The sequence below is a fragment of the Pan troglodytes genome, chromosome 19 (genome assembly GCF_028858775.2).
Source record: "Pan troglodytes isolate AG18354 chromosome 19, NHGRI_mPanTro3-v2.0_pri, whole genome shotgun sequence".
NCBI lineage: Eukaryota > Metazoa > Chordata > Mammalia > Primates > Hominidae > Pan > Pan troglodytes.
In genome coordinates, this window is record NC_072417.2 from 82,054,696 (window position 1) to 82,073,606 (window position 18,911).

General features: G+C 37.2%; 1 protein-coding gene across 4 annotated transcripts in view; it reads right to left on the reverse strand.

Moving 5' to 3' along the window:
• The window catches only part of ABCA6 (ATP binding cassette subfamily A member 6), a 71,646-nt gene that overhangs the window by 1,020 nt on the left and 51,715 nt on the right, over positions 1-18,911 (reverse strand). For all 4 annotated transcript variants that reach the window (XM_016932840.4, XM_016932838.3, XM_016932839.4 and 1 more), the window contains exons 23-37: positions 18,182-18,289; positions 16,885-17,058; positions 16,496-16,609; positions 11,710-11,829; positions 10,053-10,130; positions 8,755-8,846; positions 7,941-8,061; positions 7,215-7,332; positions 6,196-6,287; positions 5,601-5,755; positions 5,007-5,082; positions 4,836-4,930; positions 3,792-3,911; positions 3,453-3,593; positions 1,671-1,750 (exon numbers count right to left, since the gene is read on the reverse strand). In XM_016932840.4, coding sequence (XP_016788329.3) covers positions 1,671-1,750; positions 3,453-3,593; positions 3,792-3,911; positions 4,836-4,930; positions 5,007-5,082; positions 5,601-5,755; positions 6,196-6,287; positions 7,215-7,332; positions 7,941-8,061; positions 8,755-8,846; positions 10,053-10,130; positions 11,710-11,829; positions 16,496-16,609; positions 16,885-17,058; positions 18,182-18,289 — 1,684 coding nt within the window. The remainder of the gene's footprint in view (positions 1-1,670; positions 1,751-3,452; positions 3,594-3,791; positions 3,912-4,835; positions 4,931-5,006; positions 5,083-5,600; positions 5,756-6,195; positions 6,288-7,214; positions 7,333-7,940; positions 8,062-8,754; positions 8,847-10,052; positions 10,131-11,709; positions 11,830-16,495; positions 16,610-16,884; positions 17,059-18,181; positions 18,290-18,911) is intronic.

The following is an 18,911-nucleotide window of genomic DNA, read 5'->3' on the forward strand; positions in this document are numbered from 1 at the left end:
GATGAAATAATGAAAGCCATACAGAATTAATATAAATATATACTACATTAATATTGATGTTATCATTTTCTCATATTATGTTTCAATAATATTTGTTTTGGTATTGCGTGCATATGTCTTTGGAAGATACATATGTTCTTTGAAGAACTACATCATTGATCAAAATATTCTTACACATGAGGAAGATCCTATCCCATCCTCTTTAAGAGAACTCAAAACTCCCTTCAGCCAGTTCATCTGTTATATCACCTCGCTGCTGGACTTCCCCACCAAAAAGTCTGCATGACAGTTGTCACCAGATTCACATATCCACATGTGCATACTTCGCCATTTATACACTAAGAATCTGCTATGTGTGAGGCACTCTTAGATGCCAGAAACAGAACAGTCAAGAAAATAGACAAATACTCCTGCCTTGATATAGTTTGCATTTTAGTGGGAGGAATTAGTGACATTAAATACACAAGCACTTACATATATGATAAAGTTAATGATGATAGTGGCTTTAAAGAAAAATAAAGTTGGTAAAAATAAATAGGGAGCGCTAGGCACTCTTTTTTACCGGATGGTCAGAGAAGGCCACACTAATAAGGTAATAATTGAACCAACATCTGAAAATGGGAGGAAGAAGCCTGGATGTTTAGGAAGGAGAATTCCAGGAAGAAGGATTAGCAAGTACAAAGTCCTGAGGCAGGAGCTTACATGTCTGGCAGCATTTAGGAAGAACTAGAAAGTCATCTATCTAGCATGGAAGGAACAAAGCAGATATATATATTATGATATATATTATGTTAAACACAATGAGCTAGGCACTGTTCTAGGCACTTAAAATATTTACTCATTTAATCCTAACAACATGGCCAAGTGGGCACTAATAGTATCCATCATTGCAGAGACGAACCATCTAGATATGCAGGGATTGAGTACCTCACCCAACATCACCCAGCTAGTAAGCAGCATGCCTGGGCTGAGAACCCAGAAAGATGGGCTCTAAAGTTTGAGCTCTTCACCATTATGCTGTGCTGAGAAATTACACCCAATGGTCTGCTGTTGGGAATGACGGGGTTGAAAGCAGAGAAAATGATGACAGGAGAGAGAGTGTGGACAATTACAACCAGCAAAAGGAGTTACACACAATGCAGGGGACGGTCGAAGCTATCATTCAAATAGGAAGGCCAAATACACCTGCACAGACACAAGGAGGTTGATGGATGGATGGAAATTTTCTCTGTTGCTTCTATTTTATTAGTGAAATATAAAGCAAGGGCATCAACTGAGGGATAAAAGTGGGAAGGAGGTGGATATGTAAGGAAAGAAAGGGAGTCAAGTAATAATTTGGGACACTTGGTGTGAATGGATTATATACATGTAGGCAAAGCAGGCCACACAGAGGGGCTTTTAGAGGGGGATGCCATGGTTTCACAGTAAGAACAGTTAAGCATGTGTGTTTCCTGCAGCTTCGGTCCCTGCACTGGAGATTAACCTCTTTTCACAGAGTCAGAGTAACCTAAATTGGGGTTAAATCTCACCATTACCTACCATTGGAATTCTTAAAAATCATACCCTACAGCCCTATTTTAAAAAATTGTTACACAATTAGCTTCCATTAAATTATTATTTTAGTATTAGTTGATTCTTCAAAAGATTTATTTGAATGTGTTCACTCTTACCTGCCTCTAATTTGTGAAAGGTCTGTGATAGAGGGTAAACGTCTGCCATGGGCAGCTTATAGGTTAACAAGGAGGAATACCTGAAAATAGGAAGATGTCGTTTTCAGCTCTGAGTTTCAAGGGGAGAAAATGAGCATCAGAATAAATATTGATATTACCAACAATTTTCTTCTTAAAAGTAATGCAAATTAATGTATTTCTTAAATATGAAATCACAGCATTGTTTTGAATTGCTTTTTGGTATCTGGCTGTTGCAGACAGCTCTCCTGGTAAGAACTCAGCATAATTATATATGTGCTCAGCTTATGCAAAACCTTTGCATGTTGAAAATCAGGTATTCTGAACTATTCCCTTTGATTAGTTCAAATTAGGTTGGGAATTAACCCCAAAATAAATGTTCATCTTTGTCATCAGAAAGCTAATTCATTGTTTTGTTTTTTTTAATGAATGAATTTTTTCTTTATTTCTTACATTTCCAGCAATTTGCTTTACATTTACAATGGAAAATATAAACACTTAAACAAAAGTAAATTCAGGACTATTTTGTAAAACCAGAAATAGTGGCAAATCTTGGAGATGGAGGTTGATATTGGCGAAAGATCTGTAAGGAAGACATATTTATTCTGAAGGCTCTTTCTAGGCCCTAGGGCCATCTAGAAGTAAGGAAATCAATAGAGCTTGGGCTGCCAATCAAAAAACCTCGGAATCTCCTTGATTCCCCCTCCTCCCAGAAGTCTAACTTGTAAAGAATAATATGAGGTTGGGAGAGTTGGAGATTGCAGTAGAGGAAGGACATAAAACACTTTAACTAAATACTTCCTGACCTCTAAGGAAGAGCCGTAATTGATTTGGGGCATCTTGCTTCCGTGTGCTACTTCTGGCTGTAAACCCTCATGCCCTATTCCCAGCTTATTCCCAAACAGGGGTTTGGTGCTCCCAGGTGGCACTAAGGTTGACCAGATGTCCAGGATTGGCCCTTTTCAGACCAGCCACTGCTCTTTCTGTTTTATCATTTTTGATCTTCCCACCTATATCAGAACCACTTCTCTGATTTGTGACACCAAACGTCTGGGAATGGGACAAAGTTACATGTTCTGATATCTATCTTAGAAAATTTAATTACATTTACACTGTACTAAAATAAAATAGTAGCTTTTATGTCCTATTTTTTGATGTACTTATCTCTCCACGGGAATTTCAAATTCAGTTTCTGCTCCACCTTCTTGCCCTCCCCCAAATAACATACAGACATACACAAACACACACACACACAGATATGTGGGCATGCACACACACATACATACATACCCCTTTCCACTCTCTATTTTAAGGTATGAAAATTCCATTAAAGAGAGACTCTTTGATTATCTCAATTGCCATTTTTTTCCTATGGGGAAAATTCACCCTAAATATTTACATCTTTTACATTTTAAATATTTATGTATGTTAAGCATTTATGAGGAGGCCCAGGAAGGACACCATTGTGGTCCTGTGTGGGTTTGAGTCATCAGAAGTTCCTTCTCCCAAGTCTTTCCAAGTACCCCTCTGGAGCTGGGGATCAGCCTGGGATGGCCGAGGAGAGTGTGCCTGGTCTGCCCCAGGGGACACAGCTTCCTGGGTAGGTCTCAATCTCTTATAATCTGGAATACTGAACAAATCCTTTTCTGAGGTCCCTAACTTTTATTATGAAGCCAAATCACTGTGAAGTTCTCACACAGCAAAAAGGAAACCACTGAGTGGATAAACCCTCCATATTTCTCCATAATCAAAAGCCCGTCTCACCTTTCCTGCCCTGCAGCCTGTGGGAAAAGCTTCAGAATCTCAGTGTGGACCAAAGTCACTTGAGCCGTTTCCTTCACTTTTAGCTCTAGAATGTAATCCTTGCCAAGTTTGTTTTTCAGGTGTTGGATGGAGCCAATGCATCTATGGGCAAGAAAGAGAATATGTTGGAAAAAATATTGCCCTTAATTTTTTAATGTTATTCTTAAATTTCAAATGTAGAAGAAAAGGTGTCACCAAGGAAGCCAAACGGAAGGGCTCCAGCCACGCACAGGGATTTTTGCCCTTTCCATGGGAAATCTCATTTTGAGCATCAAATGCAGGCTTCGGAGAGACACCCACCTAAGACTTCCAGACACCATGATGGCCACACGGTCACACAAGGCCTCCGCCTCAGCCAGGTTATGGGTGGTCAGGAGGACACCTCTCTCTGTGTTTTTAACGACTGCCTGGATTGCCCGCCTGCAGTGAGCAAAAAAATTAACAGTATTTAAAACAACTAAGTGCAGAAGAAAAACAAGATAAAATACAATATATGAATCATATTCAGATCCTAATGCAAAAAAATAGTGCAATGTAAGTACTGACTAGGTTTTTGATAACATAAATAACATTTTTAAGTATTTTTAGATGTGCTAATCATATTGTAGTTATCTTCTGAAGATACTAACTGAAATATTTATAAATTAAAGAATATGTTGCTTTGTATTTCCTTCAAAATAATTGGAGGGTGGAGAAAGGAAGTGGGTGGAGATATAGATCAAAGGAGATTGGTTCTATTGATACCTGCTGAAACTTGTCCGTGGGAATAATGGATTCATAAGCGATTCTCTACATTTGTATAAAATTGCCATAACAAAGTTTTTGTTAAAGTTGGAAAAGTATTGGACAGTGACAAATATGAAACTAGATTGAAGATTTTATTATTCCAAAGGGTAAATCCTAGATGGGAAAAGTAAGTGAAAGAATAAACTCGAGAAAAACTGGAGGAACAAATTTGACAGGTCACATTAAAAAGGAAAAAAAACAAACAGGAAAATTGTGTCAGGAAGTTAATAGTCTCCCAGGAAACAAAGTAGAAGGGAAAAAAGAAGAAACAGTTATAGACATCTCAATAATTAAAAGGCAAAATATTTTTGTATTTTAACAGTCCACATTGAAAACCTAAAACCCCAAGAAAATGTTGGGTCTTTTTAACCTGAATACCACGTGAACATCATGCAGATTAGATCATCTACTGGTTAAATATTTGTTTTCCTGATAATATAAATTATTTCCACTGAATCAGGAACTAGTGGGTTTGAGGGCTGATTTTCCAAGACCAGTTAAAATATGCAACCTTCCCTAATGTGCATGCTCGCAGCTCTGGGGTATAATGATGCTCACCACATTTGCTGCTGCCCTGTGGGGTCTATGCCCGTAGATGGTTCATCCAGGAGCAAGACAGATGAGTTTCCCAGGAGGCTCAGCACAAAACACAACTGCAACGTAGAAAAACACCCCTGTTTGCTACCATACCACACCAGCTCTCCATAGAGCATCACACACCGCACGTACCTTTCTCGTGGTTCCTGCTGTTAATTTCTGCACAGGAACATTCAGCTGCTCATGCAGTTTGAAAGCACTCACTAATCTGACAGAAAACAGAATGAGAATATCTGGTCAAGACAAGGTTTTTGGAAAATCCAAGCACACAGAACAGTAACAGCATTAGAGGGAAGTTTAGTAATATTATTGTCAAAATCCTAACTCATGATTTTAAAAAAGAGATTGGTTTATTTTGGAACATGAAAGACTTTTTTTTTTTTGCCTCATAAACAGTTTTAGGAAAAACTAGAATTCTGAATGAGAAACTGACAATGGATGATTATTTCATTTCCAGGTTTTTTAAATTAGAAAACTGAAATGGATGACGATTCATGGTGATTCGTTCACTTATTCCTTGTCAATTATTTTATATAATCATTTTTTAAAGATCTCTCATTCAGGGATGCAGGAAGTCAGGTCTTGTCCCTCATCCCTGCTCTGCCACTGACACTCTGGAAAGGTGGAGATAGCATATTGACTCTCCGTTCTTTATTAGTGAATTCATCATCAGTGCTACAGTCTCCCTGCATTCTGACACAAAGGAATCGCAGGTCCCGTCTGTACCTTGCGATGGCGAGCCTCGCGTCCGCTTTCCTGAGCCCCTTGACGGCAGCATACACCTCCAGGTGTTCCCTCAACGTCAGCATGGGCCACAGCACGTTCTCTTGAGGGCAGTACCCCAGGTGGCCCAAAACTGAACTGCAGCCTTTCAGTTCCACCTAAAAAAATAAAAGAGCTTTAGAAAGGCATGCAGCCTTTATTCCAATAGCGTAATTACTCCAGAAACTGACAAATATAAGCGTCTAAATTGTTTAAGCATCAAATAAATACTATAGAAATTACTTCATATATTTATTACAGAAAATGATTTAAAGTACAAATATAAAAATATAGTTTTACATGCAGAGGAGAAAAGAGACCTAATAAGCTCAGGTAGTTCTTGAGAAACTGATGAGTAAAAGGTAATTGGTTTCTGGTAAGATTCCAAGTCCTGTTATAAACACCTGATGCCCAGTAAAAATTTAAAGAGGGGAAAAATAAAATTTATCCAAAGGCAAAAAAAAAAAAAAAAAAAGAAAAATAGTATAGTCTTACAAAGATATAATCTATACGTATCATGAAATTTCTGTTTTGGAAATGGAAACCATTTCCTCACTACCTCTCCAGCAGTTGGCTTTGTGATCCCAGATATCATTCTAATAGATGAACTTTTTCCAGCACCATTGGGTCCTAGCAATCCCAAAATTTCACCTGAAAGAAAGAATCAGACTATCAATATTGGAAGTGAAATACTGAACAACATAAACCTTTTGCTCCAGTGAAATCTTCTGAGATTTCTGCACCCTTCAGTTAGTACCATTTTGAGATTGATAACATATATGTAATCCACATCACCAAAGCATGTTCTTTATTTTCTGTAATTATGCCAAATGTTACTGCAAAGCTAATGAATTTGATGTCAATACATCTGTCCTTTTCCCCCCAGATTACTTGTTTCCATTGGAAATGTGTCCAACTGTTTTCCGTAATAGATGGCCGATGCACTGAGTACATGTATGAATGATTCTCAAACTTGAGAAGTTAGGGATATTTTCTTCATCCCAAATTCAACCACCTCTGTCCAAGTTACCATCATCTTTCATCCCAACTGATATAAAAGCCTCTGAACTTGTCCCCCCCAACCCAAACTGACAAACGAACAATAGCCAATCTGTAATCTTTTCAAAATATAAATTAAATATGACACAAATCCGCTAAAAACTCTCCAATGGTATTATGCTAACTTGTATAAAACACAAACTCATTGCTGTTTTCAAAAGCTGTACCTAATCTGGCGCTGCTCAGCTCTATAGCTTTATCCCTTCCATTTATGGATGCATTCACTGGCCTCTTGGCTAGAGACACAACCTTTCCAAATGTGTCTGAGTCCCTGCCCTCACTGTCTCCTCTACCTGGATGCTCTTTGTCTAGTGGCTTCACAATTGTATTTCCAGAGTCTAAAACACTCCCTGGCACACTATATATATATATATATATATATATATATATATATATATATATATATATATATATATAAAATGAATGAATGCTTCAGCAAGTAAAACTGTGCCTATGACATAGATGTTCGGTAGGTAGTTCTAAAAGTAATGGTAAGTTTTAAAAGGGATTATTACAGACCTTCTTGAACACAGAAAGAGATATTTCTTGCTGCTATTTTCTTCTTCCTCTTTGAAAGGCAACTTTTCTTCTGGCCTGCATATTCTTTGTGTAGACAGCTGGCAATTATAACAGGTTTCTAGAAGAGATGACAGCATGATTTTCCTCTTAAATTTCAGAGACTTTAGGTCTCTGCTGGAACCTTTCATGCCTTATGTCATAAGCCAAACCATATTTTGAGTTGAGAGTAATTCATGCTGCTAAATGTAATATGCATTCATTAATGTAGAAAATATTTCTTGCTTCTAAATAGACTGAGTTTCATGGAAGCAGCTTATTGTCTTGCCAGAAAAGGGGTGGCTAACCTCATGGAACCATCACATCTAAGTCAAATAGAGTAACCCTTAAAATCTTAATCTCTATTTAGCATTCTTCGACAAATCTAACTTAAATTATTTAACTCATGAGGTCTTGTTGGTTTTGCAATTATAGCCCTAATTATGAAAGCCCACTTTTCTCAAAAGAAAAATTAAAACCATTAGGTTTTGTGTTCTTTTTAGCTTCTAGGACACTCTGAATAAGCGAAGTGCCTTGATTATGCAGATACTTCTTTGGAGTGTCCTGGACGCATAATACAGAAATGCACCAAACTCCAAACTCTCAAAATGAAACCCAGTGTATCAAATCCTGCTCTTGACAGTTCTTGAATATCTCCATTAATATCCATTTTGCCCCTTGCTTTTTTACCTCATCTAAGATTGAAGTGGTCAGAGCAGTTGCTGTTCTTATTCTTTCTGCTTGAACATCTTCATCTTCATCTATGGGTTCTTCTGGATTTGGCTTAGCATCTCTACTTTGGGGGGAAATTCTATGGAGAAAATGAAATGTGTTACATGTGGTATTCTAGCTGTTAAAAGATGTGTCAAAAATCAGCATTCCTGTGATTTTACTACTGTCCTCTTCTCTAATGTGCAGGTGATGATGTGGTGATGACTGTCAATATTGCTTCTGCTTTTGCCAAGAACTCCTGTCCCACTAGCCAGAATCCCTTTCTTGATGTTGTTGCCATTCTTCCAGTAAGAATCTTTGACCCTTTCAAATCTGTCAGCAGGTACTGCTTCTTTCTCTTTAAAATTCATGTCACTCTCATTTTCTCTACTCAGTCTGAGCCCATCTTCATCACACCAGATTTTTTTTCAACATCATTTACTGCTCACCCTTTCTACAGCCCTCCATTTTTAAAACACTCAACTATGTTGCTAAATCGATTCCTTCCCATCTTTTCTTTTCAAGGATGCACAATTATCTCAGATGAGAGAATGGCATATTTGGGTCCTTATTAAATTTTGGATGGAGTGAAGGTTTCTTACAGCTGCTTACAGCCAGAACTCTGCCTGGGAGTTCTATCTCTTGGCAGTAAGGCAGCAATCCACATTCCCTAATGACAATCAACATGTGCTTCCATTGTAAATGTAAATCTGTATTAACAAGATGATAGCACAGACACCATCTAGGAATGTTAAAATATGATATTAAGTATAAAGTTAAATTTCACCCCAACCTGAAAACAGGATCTTTTCGCATTCTTTTCTTTCCACATTTTAGTTCCATGCATCTTAGAACAAAAACGAATAGCAAAGTCTGAAAGTAGGGCTATGAGCAAAGAAATACAGTTATATTTAGGCATAAGTTCACAAATATTATTTAAATATTTGAATTAAGTTGGTGGTGTTTTGTCTTTGGGTAAATAGTTGTGAATCATTCTCATAAGCTGGGGGAGAAATGTAGCTATACATTCACAATCCAGGTTAGTGAAACCTGTTTCCTTTCTTCTCGCCACCCATATTCAGTTTGTAAGTAAATTCTATCTGCTCTATCTTCAAAATTATCCATAACCCAATTATTTCTCACCCCTACTCATGATACTCCCACCCAGGCCTAGGTCATTATAATGTCTCACCTGGATTGTTGCAACCCCTTCCTACTTGGGCTATCTCTGCCCCTCTTGCTCTAAACATCTGTTCTCAATACAGTATCCTGAGCTACTTTTTAAATACATAAGCCTGAACTTATCACTGTGCTTAAAACCCTCCAATGACTCCTCCTCCATCACTCAGAGTAGAGTCAAAGCCTTTAGAGTAATCTAGATTACCCTGTGTGACCCTTTCTCCTGGCCTCTCGCTTTATCCCATGACTTCTGTGGCCATCTTTCTTATCACTCTCTTCCTTGGTCACTCAGTCACAACCACACTGGCCTGGCTGACCCTGGATTGAGCCAGGGTCACTCTTGCCACTTCCTACTGAAGTGCTCTTCTCGAAGCCTTTCCTGACCACCCATCTGACACCACACATATTATCCATTTAGTTTATTATCCATGTCCTTCCACCAGAATATAAGCTCCATGAGGGCAGGGACCGCTGTCTTTATTTTCTCCTGTACCTAGAAAAGTACTGACACATAGGATTCAAAGACAGTAGTTCCCTTCAGCCTAAATACACCAAAATAATCATTTTCCCTTTCACTTTTATTATTCAGTTCTTGCCTTTTAAATCTATTATTCAAAGGAAGTAAGTTATATTGCATCTCTATTTTTTACAAGCTCTCTCAAATTTAGAGGAGGGACAGTAAACAGGATAAGCAAACAAAAAATTAATTTAATATTAACTTTTGGACACATGTAGCCAATCCAAGCATGTAAAAAGTAACTCTAAGGTTTAGAAACATGTCTGAAGGTAAGTGCTTTATCTAAGATCATATAAAAACACTTTCAAAATGGCACACTTTGGACAAGATCAAATTGTTATAGTGAATGACAGTCATCCAAAAGAATGTGTGCTGAGGTGGAAAGGCCTTCTTACTATGAAGCAGACTAGAAAATCAGTGGCACTCAATTCAAAATTTGCCTCTGGAAATTCTCTGTAGTGCTCCTGGTCTCTCTGAAAAGACAAAACAAAACACACACACACTAATGATAATTCATCTGCTTTATGATTTGTACTTAAATAATATAAAATTCACATATTGAATATTTTCCTCATAGATCTCAATTTCTTTGCGTGCACTAGTGACAAAGTAATTCCCCACAGAAAAGAGAACCTCCTACTCAACTCTTACTGTCTCTCAATAAGCAAGTAACCTACGTCTGTTCCTCTCTTCAATTCTTTGTTTAAAAAAATTTGGTTTTAACATTTGCAGAAAGCATATGTTATTACTGAAGCATATGTTATTACTGAAAGCATAGCAGAGAGAGGTGCTGGCACTGGTAAAATTTCTGGGGGTTGACAATATTTTTCTTAAGTGCCACAGACAAGCCTTTTCAGAGCCCTTTCTTATCCCAATGGTGACTATTTTCCCATAATGATAATTAGTTCCAGCACGTTATTCTTTCTTCATCAATCAGTTCATTCAGAAAGTTACTTATTCCTCCTATATAATACATGACAGATCTAGATGAATGTATTTCACCTTGCAGGTCTACTTAGGAGGAAAATGCTTTAAGCAAAGGGATTAGTTTCTAATCGAGAACTTCAGGCATTGCTCAGCCAATGGAGATGTATTTTTGCAAATAGAAGGCTTTTCCAGTTCGCCAAGGACAACCCTGATTACAGAAGCCCTCTTTACTTTCCTTAAAGCCATTTCATCCAGAGTGGTACAGAGCTCCAAAAAGTGTGTTCTCCACTTAACTTTCTTGCCCTGGCCTCATCGTATACTTTTCTCCACTTGAACCACATTCAGTTTCTTTAATGCCTCCTGGCTTTTCCTGCTTCAAGGCCTTTGCTTTCCTCTGCAGAACATGCTTACCTCCTGTCCCATTAACTAATTATTATTCATCCTTTAGCCATGTATTTAAATATAACGTCCCCAGAAGAATTGTCTGACTCGCTAGAACACACCAGCTGTGCCTTGTGTGTCCTCGCTTGGCCCTTTGCCCTTGTCCTTTGTAACATTTAAGTTCCTTGTATTAACTTGAGTAAGTTTGGTCTGCCTTTGCCTCCACTAAGCTTTGGGAAAGTCAGGACTGTGCTATCTTGCTCATCAGGTGTCCCCAGTTACTAGCACAGTGACTAACAGAGAATAGTATTTGATATATATTTTTGAATGATTGAATGGAATCGCATATGAGTTTATCCTCAGCGGCTAACAAATTACCTGTCAAACCAAGCACATTTTTTCCCCCAATCTGGCATTACCCATATTTGAATGGCATTTGACAATGCCTATATTTTGCAAAGTGAATAGGACAAAAGTTTAAATGTTTTATTGAGATTTAATTTTGCATCTGATAAAATTCACTCATTTTAAGAGTAGAACTCAAGGATGTTTAGTAAGCTTACAGAGTTGTGCAAGCATCACCATGATTCCCCTTTTGAACATTTTCATCATCCCCCCAAAATCTCTTATGCCCATTTGCTGTTACTCCCCAGTTCCACTACTTTCTGTCTCTCTTGATCTGGGAAAAGCACTTTAATAAGCTACATATTCAAAATTAATGACACAGTTGGTAACATTTCTTACCACTTCCAAAAAAGTTTTAAATCCAAGCAAGGTATATGAAGGAACCAATACCATGGTGGTAATCAACATACTTAGGTCAAAATGATTGATTAAAGTGATGGAAAACATGATGGTGGAGGCCTACAAGGCAAGTTCAAATATATTGTATCAGACATACTCAACCCATTGATATTTTGTAAAACATTTAAGATGCAGGTGTTCTCATGATGTATATCATAATGTTCCCATATGCAGATATACCCATTTGACAATGATAGTTTCTCCTTTTAGAGACGATAGGGAAGAAGCTTTTGTTAACAAGAATACATTATGATCCCCAATAGAAAATTCTTAATAAAGACTGGCGACTAAGGTGAAAGCTAAAATGACCAAATAGACTTCTTGACGTGTATTATTAAATTTAATCCAAGACAAGAGGATAGAGGGATTACCTTTTTATGGCTAAGGTAACAATATTGCTAATGAATAAAAACCTGTATATGTTGAAAGTTACATGGCTATTATAAAAAAAAACAAACAATCCATACTGTCTCTCAACCAGACTACTGTGGAGCTTTCTCATTGTCCTTCCTGCTCCATTTCTTCCCCATTCCAAACAAATGACTTTTCTGAGATTGTGTGTTTTTATTGTGATGGACTTATTTTATTTTACAATTTTTTTTTACTGGCAAATGGGAAGGAATAAGGATAATTTTGTTTGTTTGTTTTAAGAATCAATTGATCAGCCAAGTATGTATTGAGCACTACCCTTTCTTTCCCAATCTTATTAATGTACTGATTATAATAAAAATAGAATCATAATTGCTAAATTCACTGAATATTATATAAATGCCAGGTTTTAATAATCTAGCATGAATTATTTAATCCTCACAACTCCATAATGTAGTACTTTTATTATCTCTCCCTTTACAAATGAGAAATCTGGGGTTCACTCTTAAGTCCTTCAGTTCACCTAGCTGACTCCTCTTATTCTACCAGACCTCCATATTTCTACAGTTTCTTTCCTCTCTTCTGATCCACTGGAACAAGAGAGGAGTCTAAACTTTGACAGTGTGAGAGGATACTCCAGAACTCCATGTGCTAAGATGTGCTACTATACCTCCACCACACAGCATAATAGGCTGAAAAGATACTTCCTTATCAGGCAGGGGTCTAGGGTACCAGTAAAGCACCACAACCCTGGGGGTATGGAAGTCCACTGGAGTCTAGAAACAAATTAACTACTGACTGTGGCTTCACTCAATGATGGAGAAACATTGCCTACACTGTCCTTCCAAATGGATCCCAGATCACCAAAGGACAACTGCAGTGAATATCAACATACTATACCTTCTGACATATGATCCTGTGAGGAGTAAACAAATTGCCTTAGTCCTAGGACTAGCATCGTTTAAGTTGATACTAGCTGTACAATGATAAATTCTCACAACATATATTTTCAATACATATTTAGAAATAAATTATAAGTTATTTGTATGCAAATGCAAATTTTAGTGCAAACCACTTGAGGTCTTTGTGAAGAGGTATAATTTTAAAACTTTTTAGCCTACTGAAATCAAGATGTGTTCATCAGCACAAGTTCTGAATCAGTATTGCCAACCATGCTACTGTCTCATATTTTTTAACATGAGGAATGACATAAGGTCTGAGACTTCAAGTTTATTCCTGAGCCTGTCACTATTTTTTGTGTTTTTCTGAGCAAGTTACTAAATTTTTTCCTCTATTGAAGTAGGAAATTAAGAAAATAACAGAATAATAGCATAAGTAATAATAGTGAAAATTATAGTAACAGAAAAATAACAATAGCTCATAGAATGAATTGCTGTATTAACCAAGGCTGAAAAGAATTTAAGTTGCGCACCCCCACCTCCGCCGAAGTTAAAGTTAAAAGAGAATACTAACTGTCTGTCCCAAGAAACATTAACCATATCTCCTTCCCACATATTCTGTAAGTTCTGTAAGTCCCTGTTTTTCTTGCTGTGCAGCTGCAAGGTCACAAGATAAGTAAGTGAAAGTTAAATTGCAACTCATATTTTTCCTAAGATGCAAGTCATGGCATAAATGACGAACAGCCTTTGTTCTCACTTCTGCAAACCTGCTTCCTGCTTCAAGTTTTTCCCGCCCCAAAATGCTTAAAAGTTGCTCGCTTTCTTTGTTAGGGGCTCAGACTTTCAGGACACATGTCTGCTGAGCCGATATACACCTAAAATAAAAGCTCTCCTGTATCCCGATCGGTCTCTCTAGTTCCTTAATTTCCTGCAACACTATAAAATTTGGTAAATCATACTAGACAATTTTGAATTTCTTTCAAGTCTGACATTCCACCGTTCTAGAAATATGTAGATTCCTTTCAGTGATAGAAAAATGAAATAAATAAATATACTGAAATAGATAAGCATAAGAAGGGCAAAGGAAAAACAATCAGAAATTACAAATATATAAATACATATTTTACTATTACACTGTGGTGTAATTTTGTTTTTATATTTTGAACAGTCTTTGTTTTCCAAAACGTACCTTGCCTCTGGAATATTGTCTTGCCTTATTTGAATCCATAACAACTTAAGCATAAATGGCAGCAAAGGATAAAAGGCATGTAATCATACGTATATGTGTTTTGATTTTAAAAATACAGTGTTTCTCAGTGTCATGTCTGATTTTCTGCTGTGATCTTTTATTTGTGATAATTTTTTCAAATCACAGTGAGAACACCTTAATCACCATGTTAGTTCACAAGCCTAAGAAGTGGTTCTGCCTTATCATCTTTCCTTAGAAAGAACAAAGTCAAATTTCTTCTTTTGTTCATCTATTCACTTGCTGCCGTATATACAAGGGGCATTCATAATATGATAATGCAGATTCTGTCTTCTGCCATTTTTTGAAGGAAAGTTCCTCTCACTGGACTCTCACTCCTTACTCCACAATGGGAAAATGGTTTCTGCTCTCTAAGCCTAGAGATGAAACTTATTGTTTTGGAAGATTCTGGCATATTAAGTTCTAGAAGTTCTGTCACAGTCTATGGAATTGATGCACAGATTTGAAATCCTGGAACTTGGCTGAAAAAATCTTGTCTATAATGTTTTCCAACCCAAAGCATCACTATGGAGCCTGCAGCCATGAGGAAATCAAACCTGCTCAGCTTCTCCACTAAACGCTAAAAGGCAAGGGCTGAGGTATGTTTCTATCACTGATGCTGAATGCTCTCGTCTGAGAAATTTCCAGCTCTATACAAACTGGGATAAGTTGTGAGTATACAGTAAGCCAGGGGCAACTATTTCATGAGGCACATAGCAAAAAATGTGTCCATCTAGATGTGCATTTGTTCCAGTTTGGAATGATTTCTGTGTAATAAGGGTCAACACAAGGAGTGGCAAAAGCCACAAAAGGAAGCTTGATTCCAGCATGCTGTTTACTTAGGACTGAAGGACAAGCTGCTGAAAAAGCATCTATGAGGGGCACTCACTAGGGCATCTGCAGCATCACTCAGGCTGGCAGGAGCAGACCCATGCGCAACCACGCTGGACAATAACCCTGACATTTCTTGGCTATCACCTCCAAGGTAGACTTCGTTCAGAGCTAAAACTACTGGCAAACACTAAGAATGAATGTGAATTCTTTGTTCACCTTTGCTAGACAGATACAAGAGTGCTGACTGAAAAGAAACCAACCAAGTGTCAGTAAGACTCTCTTCTACAGACATCTGATCTAGCACCTGAGATTACACTGGACAATGGCAGTAAGTCTGTTGACTGAACAAAAAATAGTCTCCATGGAAAGGATAAATGGAAAGACCTTTTGTGCACCAGATCCTCATGGCTGCCTCAAAGCCAGTTTTTCCGAGTAAGGTGAGCCTAATGTTCTTTCTGTAGCCTCTGTACTTCCACTGGATTGTGCTGATGGTGGTAAGAGATATAGTTATAGACACTGTTTGCTGAATACAAAGAAATATAGACCAGAGAAGTCAAACCCAAGTGCTGTCCACTGAGAAGGAACAACAGCTACCTGCTGGCCAAAAGAGTCCCAGACTAATTTCTTGTAGAAGTCAGTGGGTCGTATAGGTTGGTGCAAAAGTAATTGCGGTTTTGACATTACTTTAAATAGCAAAAAAACGCAATTGCTCTTGCACCAACCTAATATTAAATATATCATTTCTTATAGATGATCTTTGATTGGGTTCTTCTCACGGATTCAAGATTCCCATTCCAAGAGTTGAGAGCTGTTTTCCAGACAGACATTCAATCACCAGTTGAGGATATCAGTTAAAGGAGGCCTGAAGTGTAGGACTCAGGGCACTCTGGTGTCTCTAGAATTTCAGCAAACATTTCCAGCAAAGTTTTCCATGATTTTGGACAAGGTCTTTACTTTTATACTAACAAGTAACCTGGCATAAGTATAAAACATCTTTAGTATCTGAAACTATTAGCAGCTAAGGTTGAGAGAGACATTCTTGAAGACTGTAGAGATGGGTTGTAATGTCAACTGTTAGGAAGCCAATTTTCTAGTGTTGGCAGGAAGCCCTGTATTCTGGAGACATAAACTCAACACGACGTTTCAGATGTCAGGTCTTCTGTAAGATTCTCCATAAATTCTGTTCAATGGGTAGCACCTGATTTCTTTAGAAATATTATTGATTCAGTAACAGTGTTACACTTCCCTCTCTTTTCTATGGTGTAATTTTGAAGTATTAATTTCCCCTACTGTCTTAAAGCAGACATCTGTATTTAAGATTACATTAGAAGTTTAAAAAATAACACTATTTCTCTATTTGTATGTATTATATACTTACAAAAAAGAAGTAAAATGACCAAAGGCCACTGTTTTTTCTCCTTTTGCGAAAAATAAATGATATCATATATATGAAGAAGACAAGAGAAGCTGCATAACCAGGAGTAACTATAACCTGAGGATAAAAGAAATAATAACATAGTCAAAAAAACAAATATTACTGAGGGAAAAATTAGATTACAAATTTTAAAAAACAAGTAACCTGGCATAAGTATAAAACATCTTTGGTATCTGAAACTATTAGCATTTTATCATACATGCACTTTGCATGTTTTTTGTTTTGGTTTATTACAAAATATGAATTAAAACATCTTAACTACTTAAAATAACAATGTTAAAATTTATTATTAATTACTTTATGAAATTTGGTTTATGTACTGTGTTACTTACCAAAGCAAACACAATTTGGCTTGTAATAAGAAGGTACTGCATGTTTTCTATGTAGAAAATTAAATACATTAAAAGGAGAATTAAAATGAAGAAGCTGACGTCCACTAGTGCCTGCCCACACCAGTAAGCAGAAGTGTAGAGGCCCGAAATCCATAGCTGGGACTTAGCATTTTTCTGATTAAAAAAAAAAAAGAAAGAAAGAAATGTATATAGATTCAATTAAAATGCAAATCTAAAATAAACACAAACACATTGGAAGAATTTTTAAGATAAATATAATCTAATCTTCTAATATTAAAAAAATTATGCATATACTGCTTAGTAACCTGAGGCTTATAGAGCCAGTTCCATGGTTTACAAGGTGTCTATCAAAAATAAAATGTATACTGTGATAGGCCTGACTCATAACACAACTTTAGCTCATGAATAATGAAAAGTGGACCTCATAATGTTCAAGGCATTAAACTCTATAAAAATAAGTATTGGCCAGCATGGTGGCTCACGCCTGTAATCCCAGCACTTTGGGAGGCCAAGGCGGGCGGATCACAAGGTCAGGGGATTGAGGCCATCCTGGCTAACATGGTGAAAGCCCATTTTGACTAAAAACACAAAAAGTAGTTGGGCATGGTGGTGCAAGCCCGTAATCCCATCTACTCGGGAGGCTGAGGCAGAAGAACTGCTTGAACCTGGGAGGCGGAGGTTGCAGTGAACCGAGATTGCACCATTGCACTCCAGCCTGGGCAACAGAGTGAGACTCCATCTCAAAAAAAAAAAAAAAAAAAAAAGTATTATTTTGTGACCTGGAGGACATAATACATTTACCTTTACCTAAACATCTTGGAGAGTTTCTGGCTCCGGATGGTGAACATTGATAGATTTAACTGCTTTGTCTGAATAATGGGCATAATCGAATACAAATATAACATAAAATTGCAATTTCCAGAGTGGAAAAGGAATTCAAGTCTTAAATTTGGCCTTTGATTTTCAACATCAATGATTTCCTTCTTGTGGTTGGGAAATAATGTGGTCAAAAGATTTATAATATTTCCCTTTGAAGGTTTAGACTAATTGGAGTCTCTGAAAAATCACTGTACTTTTCAGGTGACTTTGGAATAAAAAGCATTTTGAGTTTTTAGAAGTAAATTATCTGACTTGCCAAGAATAAAGTTTAGCTACAATATCTAAATTAAACGTACATTCAAATGTTTTTGTCAGAAGAAAACATTTTGAACACACAGCATTCAAAATACAGATATTGAAATTCCTGAAATTTCTTCTTTTCCCTGCTTTTTCTTACCTTGTAATCACTGATGCTGCCCATGGTGATATAAGGAGAAATGCTACATAGAACCAAAAATAAGAAAAAGGAACCATCCGGCAACCCAGTCCAGAGTCCTATGTGGCTCTGAAAATATAAAGGGTAGCTTAAACTAGTGAATATTTGTTAAATGAAACAAATAATTATAGCCACAAAAATGCACCTTTTGAAATGTTGAAAAATCAAAGTAAAGGTGTAGCTCATTACCATCTAGGCACGGAGGTGGGAGGGAAAGTGACTCTGATCTTCAACTCAAAGAACAAAGAGAAGTCAAAAGTCATTTAGGACCTACTTCTGGGGATATTTCCAAAAGAATTGAAAGCAAGCTCTCGAAGAGATACCCTCACATTCATATTCATACCAACAATACTCACAAGTGGAAGCAACCCAAAAGTCCAAATTAATGGATTAACAAAATGTGTATGTATATACAAACAATGGATACTATTCAACCTTAAAAAGGATCACTTGAGGTCAGGAGTCTGAACCAGCCTGACCAACATGGTGAAACCCCGTCTCTACTAAAAATACAAAATCAGCCAGGTGTGGTGGTAAATGTCTGTAATCCCAGCAACTTGGGAGGCCGAGGCAGGAGAATCGCTTGAATCTGGGAGGCAGAGGTTGCAGTGAGCAGAGATCGCCCCACTGCACTGCAGCCTGAGCAACAAGAACAAAACTCGGTCTCAAAAAAAAAAAAAAAAAAAAAGAA